This window comes from Mesocricetus auratus, unplaced genomic scaffold, assembly GCF_017639785.1.
Source record: "Mesocricetus auratus isolate SY011 unplaced genomic scaffold, BCM_Maur_2.0 Super-Scaffold_100021, whole genome shotgun sequence".
NCBI classification, from domain to species: domain Eukaryota; kingdom Metazoa; phylum Chordata; class Mammalia; order Rodentia; family Cricetidae; genus Mesocricetus; species Mesocricetus auratus.
This window is the reverse complement of record NW_024429202.1, coordinates 26610304-26625465: the sequence shown is the minus strand read 5'-3', so window position 1 is coordinate 26625465 and position 15162 is coordinate 26610304. Positions and strand designations below refer to the sequence as shown.

General features: G+C 40.8%; 1 protein-coding gene across 20 annotated transcripts in view; it reads right to left on the bottom strand.

Moving 5' to 3' along the window:
- Dst (dystonin) overlaps positions 1–15162 on the bottom strand; it is a 400220-nt gene that overhangs the window by 141119 nt on the left and 243939 nt on the right. For 19 of the 20 annotated variants that reach the window (XM_040729463.1, XM_040729445.1, XM_040729449.1 and 16 more), the window contains 17 exons: positions 14204–14299; positions 13996–14123; positions 10359–10452; positions 9912–10066; positions 7968–8430; positions 7752–7880; positions 7536–7613; positions 7276–7437; positions 7087–7191; positions 5540–5635; positions 4627–4752; positions 3910–4062; positions 3574–3728; positions 3274–3400; positions 1967–2150; positions 829–986; positions 175–353 (listed from right to left, as the gene is read on the bottom strand). In XM_040729463.1, coding sequence (XP_040585397.1) covers positions 175–353; positions 829–986; positions 1967–2150; positions 3274–3400; positions 3574–3728; positions 3910–4062; positions 4627–4752; positions 5540–5635; positions 7087–7191; positions 7276–7437; positions 7536–7613; positions 7752–7880; positions 7968–8430; positions 9912–10066; positions 10359–10452; positions 13996–14123; positions 14204–14299 — 2588 coding nt within the window. Of the gene's footprint in view, positions 1–174; positions 354–828; positions 987–1966; positions 2151–3273; positions 3401–3573; positions 3729–3909; positions 4063–4626; positions 4753–5539; positions 5636–7086; positions 7192–7275; positions 7438–7535; positions 7614–7751; positions 7881–7967; positions 8431–9911; positions 10067–10358; positions 10453–10569; positions 13483–13995; positions 14124–14203; positions 14300–15162 lie in introns of those variants that run through there. The other variant, XM_040729465.1, reaches the window with a different exon arrangement.

The following is a 15162-nucleotide window of genomic DNA, read 5'->3' as shown; positions in this document are numbered from 1 at the left end:
TTGAAGCCTACCAAAGGCTAGCTAAGAAACAGAAATGTGGGAGGACAGAAATCTCCATGGCAATTCCCCCTGGACATGGAGAAACACCGTTAGTCTAGTTCTTCAAGATCAAGCACACTGCTCATAAGAACCTATCAAGAGTGATGACGGTATGCAGACGCCATGCTAACATACTTCTCTATGTAAGTGGAGGACATCGAGTAGATCTGACTCATGCTCTGAATGACCATACTGAGCTCTGATCGAAGAGTGGGGACAGACGGCGAGTCTGCCGCTTGACTGAAAAATTCTTCACACTTGTTTGTGATCGTTCCCAAGTCATCTTTAAGCCGGTCCAGCTCTTTCTTCAGTTTCTATCAGGAAAACAAATGGAAGTTATAGGTTATCACCCCAAGTGGGTATGTTTCTTACAGCTGCTTAAAAATACACTTTATATTGTTATGACCAGTGTAACATAAGCATCCATATAACTTTTTTTCTTTACCAAATAAACAGAAACATGGCATTCCAGCTTTATAATCAGTGATGTCTTTATTGTTCATTCCCTTGACCTAAACCTCTACTTTGTATACAGCAGTATACAGTGTAAGGACTCTTGTTTATATGAAGTCCACCAGGATGGGTGAAGGGCAACATGCTTCTATGTTTACCTAACTCAAGAGTCAGAGTGGAATTATTGGATTTTAGTTTCTATCCAGCAAGAAATGTACAACTGGACCTCAGTAAGGAACTGAAGTCACAGACAAACACCCAGAAAATCAGAAGGTGACATTCATGGTCAGTAGGAGGGAACGATCCTGGGTTTTCTAACACATGTGTAACTCTTACCTCCTGCTCTGTGATCCTGAACATGCTCTCATGTAAATCGTCTCTTTCCAGGGGAGTCCGTATCTGACGAATTAACCGGTCTTCACAGCTCTCTAAGCGAAGCCGAACGTTTCTCACTTCTGAGATGTAGAGATTATACACGGACTCCTCTTGCTCCTCTGTGAAAGTATATGTGGTCAGTGAGAGGCTTCTCCGCCCCCTCACACCCTACCCCCATCCCGAGGAAGCTTTTATGCAAGTTTCAATACAATAGCTTCATTCTTATGGGGGAAACCAGTATTTCGATTAGCAGAAATCCTAAAGACATAACCTTAAAACAGGTATCTTAAAATGTGAATCTTTTTTAAAAATTTATTTATTATGTATACAGTTTTCTGCCTCCATGTATGCGTGCATGCCAGTAGAGGGCACCAGATCTCACTATAGATGGCTATGAGCTTATGTGGTTAGATAGTTATGGTTATGTGGTGCTGGGACTTGAATTCAGGACCTCAGGAAGAACAATCAGTGCTCTTAACCTCTGAGTCATCTCTCCAGCCCAAAATATAAAAATACTAATCAAATTCCCTAAGGCCATTTAAAGTACCAAATTACCACAGAAATATCCAAAGAAAGCAATATATTATCTTGTTTTATATTCACAAAAATACAAATTATATGCTATCAATTAATCATTAGATTGAACAAAAGTCCAAAAATAAAAAGTAGCAGGTAAAGAAAGTGTTAAATGTTTTAAGATTCTAAAACAGGCTACTATGAATAAAATCATTTGTTTTTAAATAGTATGAAGAGTTAAGACTAAGATTTATATTGAGTAAAATTTAACTTATTAAATAAAGCATTTTGTTTTAACTCCTTTGTAAAGTTGAATATGGGAAAATAAACAAATCTTTTATGAGCCTTAAGGACCTTCATTCTGAGTGTGGCCCTGTAAAGCAGGTCAAAGGTTAAAACTCAGGTGAGGTAAGACCTTGTCATCTGTCCCACTGTAGACACACATTTCTATAGTGTTCACTAACCTTGCTTCCATATCACAGCCAACTGATGCAATATACCTAACACTGACATTTCCAGGGAGAGCAGAAAAGGCCTGGAAGAAACTCCGGCAGGGAAAATAAGCAGGCACCCGACACTGTACCTCTTTCTGCAGACTTGAGGAGCTCCTGATAATACTTCCTACACACATTCACCTCCTTTTCTAGTTGAGTTACATCTGAGCCTGAAAATATTTGGGATTCCTGGCTATCCTCCAGAAAATCTTCCAAACGAGACTGGAGATTACTTAGAACCTGCTGGTGTTCGCCAGGCAGCATTGTCTTTATCTGAAAGAATAAAGATCCTTTGATTAATGTCGTAGTGCCAAGAGTTAACATTGGGATGGGTAGGATCACAATTGATATCACGGTATACGCAGAGGAAACACCTGACAATAATATTGTATTTATTCAGGTTCACACCCTATAGCAGGGGAAATGGAACCAATCTAGTTTTCCATCAATAGATAAATGGATAATGAAATTTGGTACATAGGTAAGATGAAAAGAACAATTATAGAAAACGGAAAAACTTATAATACATAATATTAAGGGAAGCCACACAATCTCAGAAGGATGAAAAGCACAAGTTCTCCCTCATGTGTGGAACCTAGCCCATGATACATATGTAGGTAAGAAAACAAATGTGCCTGTGTGTGCACTATACCATGTAGAAAGTCAATAAGAAAGGGTAAATACCAGGGGCGAGGAAAGGATGAATTCAGGCAAAGGATACTGGGGTCAGGAAAGAAAACAAAAAGCTACTTGTTATTGATTGATTGATTGATTGATTTAGTCTCAGCTCTGTCACAGGTTTTTAGGTTTTATGATGGGCTAGTGAATACAGAACATGTTTGATGGTATAAGAGTAAAATCAAATGTGAAGCTCCACAGCTTCAGAATGGCTATTCTAATCACTGAGATGTATAGATTTTAGAGTCTAATATAAATTTTCATTACAATAAGGTTTTAATTAAAAGAAGACAAGTAAAAACATTGATAAAATTCAATAAATGAAATTAAAATATACCCACTCTGTCTGTCCAAACATCTAGTTCTAATTATTTCTCTTTTATTGGTGGGTGCAGGGTTAAAGACAGGGTTTCTCTGTGTAGCCCTGGCTGTCCTGGAACTTACTTTGTAGACCAGGCTGGTCTCAAACTCATGGAGATCCTCCTGACTCTGCCTCCCAAGTGCTGGGATTAAAAGCGTTCACCACCACTGCCTGAGCTCCAGATTTCACACCTGTAGAGCATGCCTCATGACAGGCCCTAACAAGAACTCACTGAATGCCTGGATATCAACATCTGCTGGGTTCCATGCTTTTCCAGAGCAAATGCAAGCTCAACCCCAAATATGACAAGGCACTCTACATTAGATACACTGGGTTAATGTGCACATTTATACTCACCGAAGCCACGTTGCTAGCTCGAATTCTGTCAATTTCACTGACTAGATAATGCCAGGAGACTACACTCTTCATGTTTATGTGAGATTCATGCCAAAGTGTGAGGACATTCTGATACTGTTGCTCAATTCTGAAATATACGCAGGAAAAAACAGATTTTAAGCCTTTTTACGCCTTCTGAAAGGGTGCTATAATCTTTGTTTTTAAAATGTCCCCTCTATACTGGCTCTAGAGCCTTCCAGTTCTATGGGTCCCCGACAAAGGTGCTGATTGCTTCTTTAACCTTCAGCAACCCATACAAACCTGTTTGCAAAGTCAACTGCTTCTTTGTTTGGTGGAGGGACAGTAAAACACACAGATGGGACCATAGCCTCGTTCCCAGTAGGACTAATGACCTTCCACTTGGCTCGATGAGAATTGTTTGCCAAAACACATTCGTCGTCTTTGTAAATGGTTATCTAGTTTTAAATGAAAGAGAAAAAAACTGAGGTCACCATTAACTCATCTTCTATACATAATCTTGAGAACTATTTTTTTTATGAGGCAGAGAAATCCTTGAAACCAGGAAGCACTATGACCTCATTTTTAAAATACACGGATTAGTCGCAGAATCTGCTCTGCTTTAAGAATGGCAGGTACCTCAATCTGTCTGTAGTCACAGATAGCTTTGATGGGAATGGAAGTCTTGAGTGGATTGTCAGGGTTCCTTGGCTTCAGCTGCACTATGGTCTTTGCTCTCCCCATTAGGCCTGCCACAGAGCTTCGGTATTGCAGAAGCTCTTCCTTTTCTTCCTAGTAAAAAAACACAGCAGGTTTTTAGAATTAATGATTTGAACTCTCCATTCCACAGGGATTCACACAAACGAAACGTCGTCACCAACGTATGTCCTGACCACTGGGCTACACTTTCCACAGCTTGTCGCCCCCTCTTGAATCTCTCTTCCTCATTTTGTCTGGTTACTTTTTTTTCTTCTTTGGCATTATTGCTATCTAACATTCTACCATGTGTGCTACCATGCAGCTACCATTTATTATCTAGGCACCACAAGGGAGAGCAGTTCCTGCCTACTTTGTTCATGGTTCTATCCCCAGAACTGAAAATAGTGCCAGGGCAGACACAGCAGGTGTCTACCAAGGATCTCCTTGTGGGATTACTGCTCACACACACCACTGCTAAAGCAGTGTAAACCACATCATATAAAGTACACTACTGTTGTCAAAAACTAAACACACTAAAGGCTCAGTTGAATAACCCAATGGTGTCAATGAAATACAAATCTGCACCTATAGACATAAAATAAACCACTTATCTACCCCATTGTATTCTGACACGGTTAATGGTTTCCACATCAGTACCATGGACTCCTGAACGAGGTCCTCCAGTTTGTGAATGCTGCTGGATCTGTCACAGCTGTACTTGCGCTGAATGGCATCCTTCAGATTCCTTAGGTAGTCGCTGGCTTCTTTGGCATCATTGAAAAACTGAGGAAAGATAAAACATGGCAGCTGAACTACACTGAATGCCAGGGAGGCACAGAGCTGTTAAATCTGGGTGCCCCGGCCCCCTGTGTGCCCGATAAGGAGGAACAGAATCAAAGCACAGAGGAACTTACTAGCCACATCTTTTTAGAGCTGAAAATAACCTTTGAAGATGGATGGCTACAAATATTGACTATCCAAATTGTACATGGGTGTTATGCTTTGGCTCTATGTTATTTTGAATGTAAGTTTTTAGGGCTCAACCAATTTTTTAAGTACAGGGAGGAAATTCAAAGAATACATTAAAAATCTCTAAATAATAAAATGAAGTTATTATTTAGTTGTTGCTATAATTACTACTCCTTAATATGAGAAAAATTTGTAGAATTATGTTTACAATATTTAGAGGTCGTGTGTGTGTGTGTGTGTGTGTGTGTGTGTGTGTGTGTGAATTAGATTTCCACAACTTCTCTTTACCCTAGTTTTGAGACAGGGTCTCTCACTGAACCTGGAGGTCCTCATTTGACTAGACTGGCTGGTCAGAGAGCCCCAGGGATCCTCCTGTCTCTACTGTCTCACAGCACTGGGCAGCTTACTTTTTTTTTTTTAAGTGTAGTTTCTGGGGGTTGAACTCATGGCAAACAATGTGCCAATTAAGTCATCTTCCAGACACAAGATCTCTTCCTCAACAGCTAAACTTTTCCCATCTAAGACACGAAACTAGCGATCATTCTGCGCCTCAGCCCGAATGACAGTGCGGTCTGTGCAGGCTGCAGTTCCACTCACATACCTCAAAGTACGCGGTGTTCTCCTTGATGTGCTGCTCCACACACTGGCAGAGTTGTAAGATCCAGCTCCACTGTGTCTGCATCGCTGCTCTGTATGCCTTAAAGAAAAAACACACTCTGAAAGCCAGGGCGGAGAGAGAGGGTGCAGGGGCTAGTCTGCCTCGATGGCTAGGTGTGTACCTTGCGTGGATAGCATTGCAGTCTGACCCCTTGCACTGATGCACTTACTTATTTTCACCTCTTTTCTTTAATCACTTTTTTTTTCTTTTGGAGACAGGATGTCACTTAGTACACAGCCTGGGCTATCCTCAAGCTTTGGTAATTCCCTGGCTCAGATTCTCATTACAGGCTGGAATTACAGACATTAGCCATCATGCACAGCTTAGCGTTGATGGCTTCAAATGACAAAACACTCTATTATCCAAACAGATGGGAAAAAATTTAATGGGCTGAACCATGAATTCACTACTAGGGTAGTGAATCTTCTTATATAAGAGTTCTTCCTTACACGATTAGTCTTAAAATTTGTACATAATTTTAAAATTATTCCAGATGAATTTTCTCAAATTTCTAATTTCTTGACTTTTTTCTTAGAATGGAGAAAAATGATGACATTTTATATGAAAAATTTACACTTGAAATAAATGCAAGCTATTACCTCTATAAAATTCACCCTTTTCTTTCCTCCTTGCTCACTAACCCTGGCACCTGCATGCCTTTCCCTATGACATCCCAGTACCCCCCATTTCTGGATTTTTATATTACTGAGCCATACCATGTGTGTGTTAACAGATACACAGATCTGGAGCTTTCGTTTGTGTTTTGCTGAAGAAGACTCGGGGAGGGTAAAAAAGAAGGCATAGACTTTCATGCCAATGCAATTATTAGGTTTAATAATGTTACAATAATAAAAATTTAAACACTCATCTATTTGAACGTTTATTGTTTAAGACAGAGAGTATCTTTCATGAAAGAAACAAATACTGTGGGAAGCACACCTAGTTCCTCATGAAGCATGAAACTCATTTTTAAGAAGGTGCAAACCCCTGCCTCCCAGGAGAGGGAGCTCTGTGTCCATTGTGTGCTCGTCCCTCTTCCTCTTGGAATAGCCCCCCTACCCCCCTACCCCCCATTCCCCACTCCTACCCCCCCACGCCCCCCCCCCAGTTCTGAGCTGCGTCCAGACAGGCTTTCCTGCAGATGCACAGTTGCCCCTGGGAATCTAGCAACATACACTATTATTTACTCCCTCAAGCTAAGCTACATTTTTGTTTGTTACACATGGTAAGTACATGCTCTACCGCGGAACACCTGTCCATGCCTATCAGATGAATTTACTCAAAAGCAGCTTCACAGGGCCTTAAAAAAAGCTGCTACCTTTATCCTAAGATGATGAGGAGAAGCAGCAGCACGGTGTGTTGGGAAAGTTATCTCTGAGCCAGACTGCAGTAAACACTTAGTAGTGGAATTTTTTTTTCTTTTTAATTAGAGAGAGAGGTTTAAGTTGACAGATACATCAGTACTCAGTCCAGACCGCTAACCTTCTTACCTCTATCGTCAACCGGGCTGGGTGGTTTTCTAGAAGTAGTTGCTCTGCAATCTCCTGGACGGCTTTAATACTTTCCTCCTTCTGCTCAAGTTCTCTCATTAGTTCCTAGCGAGGAAGCATTGAGAAGTGTATCAGAAGGAGTGGCGGCCCCAGGTCCAGCCCGGGCACCGGAGCGTGAGGCTGACTCACCGCATGGTACCCTTTCTTTCGAGCAACGCTAGTGTTCCTCTCACTCCAGTCATAAGCAACTTCTTCCTCCTCCTTTTCATTCAACCAGATGAGTTCATTAGTTGCCCGGGTTACAAAGTTATGGAGTGTATCAAGGTGCCGCTCCTGAGTTCTGGATGTATTCTTTTTAAGAAAAACCATCGTAAGAAACAGACTGTCAATAAACAGCCATGATGGAAATAGAGGGTGCAGAGCAAACAAAATTAAAAACAAAAACTTACCAACAGTTTTGCATATTGACTCTCTAATCTGTGCAACTTATCTGTGTAAGTTAACTTAAGAGGCGCTGTCATCTGAATCTAAAGTAATGGGGGAAAGACATGGAGGTTAAGGGTCTTAAGTTCTGACTATATGTTAAACATTGAGTTATAAGGTCTTTATGTAAAGAGAAAATAGTATCCAACTACAATGAAATATTTTTTTAAAAATTCACACACCTCGCTAATTTTAGCTTCCTTAAGGCTAGCTTCAAATTCTTCAATGGCTCGGTGAACATTTTTATGGTTTTCTAAATGGCTTTCAACACTTGGCAAATCTGAGCCCCATTCAGTGCGGTCCAGCTGCACCTTAAATAGCAAAATACGAGTTTAAAAAAAGAAGAAGAAGAAGAAGTTGTCTCGTGAATAAGACTGGGAAACTGAGGTGAACAGTACCTGCATCTCATCAACCCAGTTCAAGAGATCCTGAACGAATTTCATATTGACTTCTTCTTCCGTCAAATTCTGATCCAGCAAAGATGACTTTAGAAGGGGCTTTCGGATCTGCATTAGCTTCAGAGTCTGCAATGAATTTGGCTCGACTCCCAGAGTGAAATTTGGAGCTACTACTGATGGGAAACCAGGTGTATAAGCCGGAGTAACAGATGGAGTCAATCGGGAAGTCATCCCCGAGGACAAGCCGGAAGTCACACTAGAAGAAGTCAAGGAAGGTGTTAAACCCTGGGTTAGCCCTGAGTTCAGACTGGGGTGTAAGGTCTGTGAAAATCCTGAGTTTAGACTTTGAGTGATTCCTGATATCATGAGCTTTGTCTGTTCTGTGGTCAGCATGCGTCCTTTGCTGTACACTGAGGAACATTCATTCCTTAAGGCCATAATTTCATCACGCAGCGTCGCAACCCTGCAGGAACATGGAGAGGGATAAGGTGTGATTGAAAAGGCCAGCGCAACTGCTGGCGTTAGCTGATGTACCAATACTGGTCATGTACCACTATTGCAAGCCACTAATGGTGAGGGAGGGGCCCAGGAAGAAGGCATACAGGAGGCTGCTTTCAGCTGTTGTTCTGCAAAACTAAACACTCAAGAAATAACTTTTTTTTTAAACGTCACTGAAACCATCTTGGTAAAATTTTGCCTCATGCTTTGTTTACACGGAATATCAGACTGCAAAAACTCTCCACATTATTAGTCATTATAACCGTCATTTATAAGGAACATAATTATGTACCATAAGGTGATGGTTCTATTATTTGATATTAAGGATAATAAAATTTCTTATAAATTACTTCTGGCATGAACATAAAGTTTTCTAATTGCATCTACTTATTACCTACCTAGAGAATAACTGCTGACTCCTAGAAGTGAAATTATTGGCTCACACGTGATTTACAAAGTTTACTTTCTTATGTATACACAGAAAGAAATTATAGTTTGCCAGGTTCTATTCTCTACGCCCCCCACAAACTTCTCGGAAACATTTTTTTTTTGGTTTTACGAGACAGGGTTTCTCTGTTTTGGAGGCTGTCGGTCCAGCCTGGCCTCGAACTCACAGAGATCCGCCTGCCTCTGCCTCCCGAGTGCTGGGATTAAAGGTGTGCGCCCGGCTCTCAGAAACACTTTTTATTTGCTGTTCACTTCTCCTCCTTGAGACACAGTCTTGCTATGTAGTCCCTGTATTTGTAACTTTTTTACCTAAGCCTTCAGAGAGCTTAGAATCCATGTGGGTGCCACCATACACAGCTTCACCTTTTTGTGTGTGTGTGCACTGGTGTTGTGTCTTTGTGTATGCCTGTGTACAGACATCAGGTACCCTGGAACTGTAGTTACAGACAGTTGTCAGCCCCCATGTGGGTGCTGGGGTTTGAACCCAGGTCCTCTAGAAGAGCAGTCAGTGGTGCTCTTAACCACTAAGCCATCTCGCTAGCCTCCATAGCTTTCCCACTTTATATACATACATTTTTCTAATACTTGGTCATGACCATTTTCATAGTAAACACGAAAGTAACTGAAGATGGAAACTTTTCCCTATTCTAATGTTGTAAATTATTATCATCATCATCATCATCATCATTACTATTATTTGGTAGCCTGAGGATCAAACCCAGAGCCTTAACTATGCTTAGCTAAATATTCACTCTGCCTCTTGGTCACATCGAAAGACCTACAAAAATATTTTACATACTTGGAAATATAGATACTTAAAATATTAATTTTAATGACTCAAGTATTTACTGTGACAGTAAATTTATATTTATTGCAAATATTGATCCTACTTGCTTTTATCAAAATATTATAATTCACATACAAAACTTAACTTCATATTATACATTCCCATCACATTCTGATGAAAAAGTTATTGAAAAGGAAGAGGGATCACCCTACCTCTGCACTAGCTGGTCTGCCTGGTAATATTTTCCATCGATCAGAATCTGCACGTCAATCACATGCTGGCGTAAAAGGTTCTCACATTCAAGAATGTACCCGGCGATTTCTGCTTCGTTCTGAAACTGCACTCCTGATTCTAATCTTTTAGAATCCTGTAATTTAAAAGAACTCAGCATTAATTCTGTAAAGCAAAGGTCAAAAGTAGCTGTAAATTACAAACTCCAAAATATGTGAAGAGATGCCTACTTGGTCTTTATTTCTTTTGGTTCAAATATATGTTTTCCTTTCACTCACTGCCTCCCAAGAGAGAAAATACCAATCATAATCTCTCAAAGCTTCTGCAGAGTGAGTACCAGGAATCCGTGAAACAATATGAGAGAGGTTCCAGGTTACCCAGGCACACACCACTCTCTACAGCAAGCCCTGGCTCCGGAATCAACTTACAGACTGGAGAGCATTTCGGGCTAGGATCAGTTTGTCTTCACAGATGACACTGTCCCTCTGAACTCGGGAAGCAATCTGTTGCAGCATATCCAACCTAAAAGAGACAAAGGGAGGGGGGGAAATCCTTGTTTTTTAAGTCAAAGAGTTCATCAGTCCTGAAAAGCGACCCCACCAAGGAAGAAAAGACAGCGTCACACCATCGACTCCATACCTGTGTCCATCAAAGGACTCATTGCCGAAGCTAATGCAGGAGTTGATCAGTGTGGGGCCACAATGGACAGACAGAAGATTGTCGTTTGAATCAAGACTAGTCCGAGTGCTAGTAGTGTTAGTAAACACAGAGTCACTGCTACGATAACTGTAGCTACTGCTCTGCATTTTCAGTCCCAAAATGATATCCCAGGACCATGAAAGTAGGACTGGAGAAAGCTCAACTTCTACCTGGTGAAAAGTGGCCTTGGTGGAATGACACAGCTTTAATGGATCCTTAAATACGCTTCGACATGCATATGCAATGCACTGCAAATACTATGCTGATAACTATTCAGAAGAATCATGCCTCAAGCCATTCATTTACTTGCTGAGGTTTGCCTTTTGTAGCCTGCATTAAAGCCCTGCAAGTACAGACAGAGCAGGATGATTGGGCGTCACTGGAAAAAGACATGCCAAATATTTTCACTAAGAGTCATCCAGCTGCAACCACCTAAAAAACAACTCCGGGACCCGGGAACCCAGGAATCATCATCCCCAGTGAAGGTAATTCTATCAATTCTGACCACCAAGTAAGAAGCCACAAAGATTATACCACAGCCAGACTTCTGGAAAGAGATGCTATGTGCTGGATACACAAGGCTAAATGCTGGAACAATCAGGCACACACAAGCAAGCAAATTTAATGAGAAACAAAAACCTATTTCCATTTGACCATCATGTCATTTGTTCACCATATTAAATTAACTGGAAAAACACTGAATTACTTTCCTTTGCATGACAGACTTTCTCAGTAATGCTACTTCTGAACGACTACAGCTCGTATTTGAAAAGACAAAGAATCCAAGTAGACTATTGATTGTCTCAATAACTGCAAATGTGTCTGGACTTGCTTTCCTAACACAGACTGGTAGAGGGTCCAAGAACATCAACTCTTTCCTTGTTTTCCACATACTCCAAGCCACACAGCTACTGCAATTTGCAATACGTAGCCAGGGCCAAAAACTGGTGTCAAGAAAAATTAAGGCTTTTATCCAAACAAGTTTCCAAATCCTTCCCTACCTCCAAAACTACAAAGCAAAACTTCTCTGCTCTGAGTCAAACATTTTAATTTTCACAAAGCAATTACCAAGTAAAATAGAACAATTAAAAACAGGAACAGCTGTACCTTACATTTACTATACAGTTGTTATGCACCAGGAAATTAAACATTTTACACACATAACCTCATCTTATATTCATAACCTGTGAATGTGGTAAGTATTGTTCCATCCTGTTACAACGACAACAGGCCCAGAGATTTAAGACCGCCTCTAAGATCACGTGACTTCCAAGCTGACATAATAAACATAATCCAGAATAGACTGGCTCCTGAATCTTGAACTCTCAACTGCTTTCTTTCAGTAGCATTCTGTTGTGGTTGGATGCATCTGTACTGGAAGCATGATCCCCAGTGTGACGCAGTTAAGGGTGATTATGTCATAAAGGCTCAACTCTCATGAATAAATTAATGTCACTCTCAAAGGAGTGGCTTGGTTACTGCACCAGTGGGTGGGATGGCTGTGCGGCTCCAGAGAGCGCCTTCTCTCTCCTGTGCCTGCCTGGTTCCCTAGCCACCATGCTGCTCTGCTCTTCCTCTAAGGGCCTTTCTGGCATCTCCCAGGGGAAGGCCCTCACCAGGAGCCAGTGCCAGCATTTCTCAACATCTACAACTTGGAGTTCCCAATTTCCTCTTCCACTTTTCTCTTCTTAAGCACAAGACAGTCTTTGACATAGCCCGGGCTTTTCATGCTCCTGTTTTAGCTTCCCAAGTGCTGGGCTTATAGTAGACTTGTACCACAACACAACCCTTGACAATAAACTCCTTTTATGTTACCCAGTTTGCAGCATCCTGGTGGATTAAGACACACGTTAAAATTCAGCTACTGATGTAGTGACTAAAGTTCTCTATCTTTTAATTCAAATGACTCATTTAATACCTCATTTTAAGCATTAGTAAGAGCTGCAGCCCATGCATTTAAAACTCACTTTGATTCTTATGCTCTGTTTATATAGACATGATGACTTTACGCTTTAACAAGAGTGTAGCTAGTAACGAAGGGACAAGTTGAACTTGCCTTTGTATCTCAAATACATCCTCCCACGTCAACCCTGAAGTCAGTGTGGGAGACCATAGAACACTACTACACTCGGTGTTTATTATCTGCCTGGTACTCTGCAAAAGCACTGGCAAGGGACACAAAATGACAGCTTGTCTCCAATTGTTAGAGCTACCATCTCAGAAAAAGGTGGCTTGAATGAAACATGAATACATATGAAATTACAACCAAGGTAAGCGGTCTTGAAAAATACCTATAAATTATTAGTCATTAAAAAAAAGGCATGTGTCACCCAGGCTGGGACAGTACTGGAAGGAAAACAGAGGCTGAAGTCTGAGGATGACTAGGAGTAAAGAGAAAGAGGGAAGTGAAATGGATTCCTGGCCAAAAGGACCAACTACACAAAACCCCCGTGAACAGAGGAGAGTGGTGCACAGCCTAGGTGAACTCCTAAGAGACAGCCAGAGTGTCTGCTCTGCAGCCAGAGCATGCACCCTGATGGCAGAAAGTGAACCCAGACTAATTTTCCCTGTCTTATTTCTGTTGTTGTTGCTCCTTGAGACAGGATCTCAGGTAGTACAGGCTAGCCTCTTACTTACAACATAGTAAAGAAAATGATCTGGAACTTCTCGTTCCTCTGCCTCTACTTCCCAAATGCACACAGTTTTATGTGGGGCTAGGGATGGAAGCCATGGCAAGAACTTTACTAACTCAACTACACGCTCAGCCTCCATTGCCTTCTTAGTGGAAGTCTGTCCACTGCCTCAAAAGAAGGAGGCCATCTTAAAAACTTGAATAAGAAACAAAATAACTAATCTCTAAATTAAGAACTTCCAAGCTTGGGCCTTGGTACTTTAAGGTTGTCTTCAGAAAGACTTCTGGAAGATTTTTGTTTTAAAACTGTAATAAACACCTTATTAGATGAGACTCTTACAGAGCAATCCAACCTACCAGATCCTTTATGTAGTTACTAATTTACTCTTTAAGAGTTCTTGCTACCATTTCTAGATAAGGAAATGGATGAACAAAAACACCAAGAGACTTATCCAAGGTCACACAAACATGTGAATGGAAAATGTAAACTGTGCGCGACTTAGGTCCCAGTAAAACCATGTCTCATAAAACACGGTGGACAGTTCCTGAGGAAAGACCAAGGTTGTTGAGCTCTGACCTCCACATGCAAGTACACACAAGAACTCAGGCAGACAAGAACACACCACAGAAAGAACAAAGAAACCAGCAAAACAATAAAAATAAAAACCAAGTTCTAAGAGCATGAGAATGGAGAGCGCCTTGCAGCAGGCACTGGAACAGGCCAGTTTCCCTACCTCTCCACCTCAGGTCGGAGCGCCTTCTCCCGCTCAAGCATGGCGATGATGAGCTTGCCCCACTCCTTTTCAATGTCATTTGGATGATAACCTTGAAGGAGTTTGATGCGTCCAAACTCTATCCAAATCTTAAGGAAACGAAATAGTTAATATACAGCAAAGACCTGAAAACAATTCTGAAATTACCAAAGAATATTTTTTGGCTTACCTCTAATAATTTATATAGTCGTTTAATTTTTGATTTCTCTGTCTCCTTTGGTGGGATTTCTTTTTCTTTAAACTGTAAATACTGATTATAAAGTGCCTATAATGAAAAATAAAATAATTTATGGCCCGCTTTCACAATGTCACTACAGCCTGTGTCATAAGCACTCAGTAGAATTTCTTTATGGACTCAATGCTCCAGCTGCCAGGCAGCTGTGTGCTGGGTTGTGCAGGACCAGATGAGGGATAAACTGCTGATGTGAGCCATAATTCAACATGTACCACACAGGAATCTGAACGATGAATGATGACCAGTACCCAGCACCCAAACACAGAAGCATATCACATCCTTGAGAGGCTGAGCTTCCCAAACACCACACACTGGTTTTTAGTTTCTAGAAAACAGTTTGGTGACATTTTCATTAAGGAAGGGAAAGACTTGTTCCCTTACATTCCATGGCTCTATTCTGGAACCCGTAGCACCTAGGCAGGGCTAACTCCATACCACTGTCAATTTCAACGGGCTTTTTGTTTGTTTTCTTCACTAACAAAAGAAAGTGGATGCTATTAGTTGGCATTGGTATTATAGACACTCCAATCATGTAAGTACATCTCACTTGTGAATCTCTTTAAATGTTATTATGTTCATTTTAGAAAACCTTCTTAAATTGCATAAATAAAATACTTTCACATTTAATAGGTGCATACTAATCAATTAAGCTTAAATTATGCTACAGCACATTTCTGTAAAATTCTACAAAGGCTTGTAAACTTGTAGAAGTGCTTGCTAATTCCTAAGGATATGTTTTCTCTCCTAAATTACCCACTAGCAAGTAACCTATGTAAATACTCAAGACTCCTACAACTTTTAAAGATTTGTAGAAATCAGAAACCACACATATTTGCCCAATGGTCAAAACAAAAACAAAGCAACGCTCACACCCCCAGAATTCATTTGCAAAT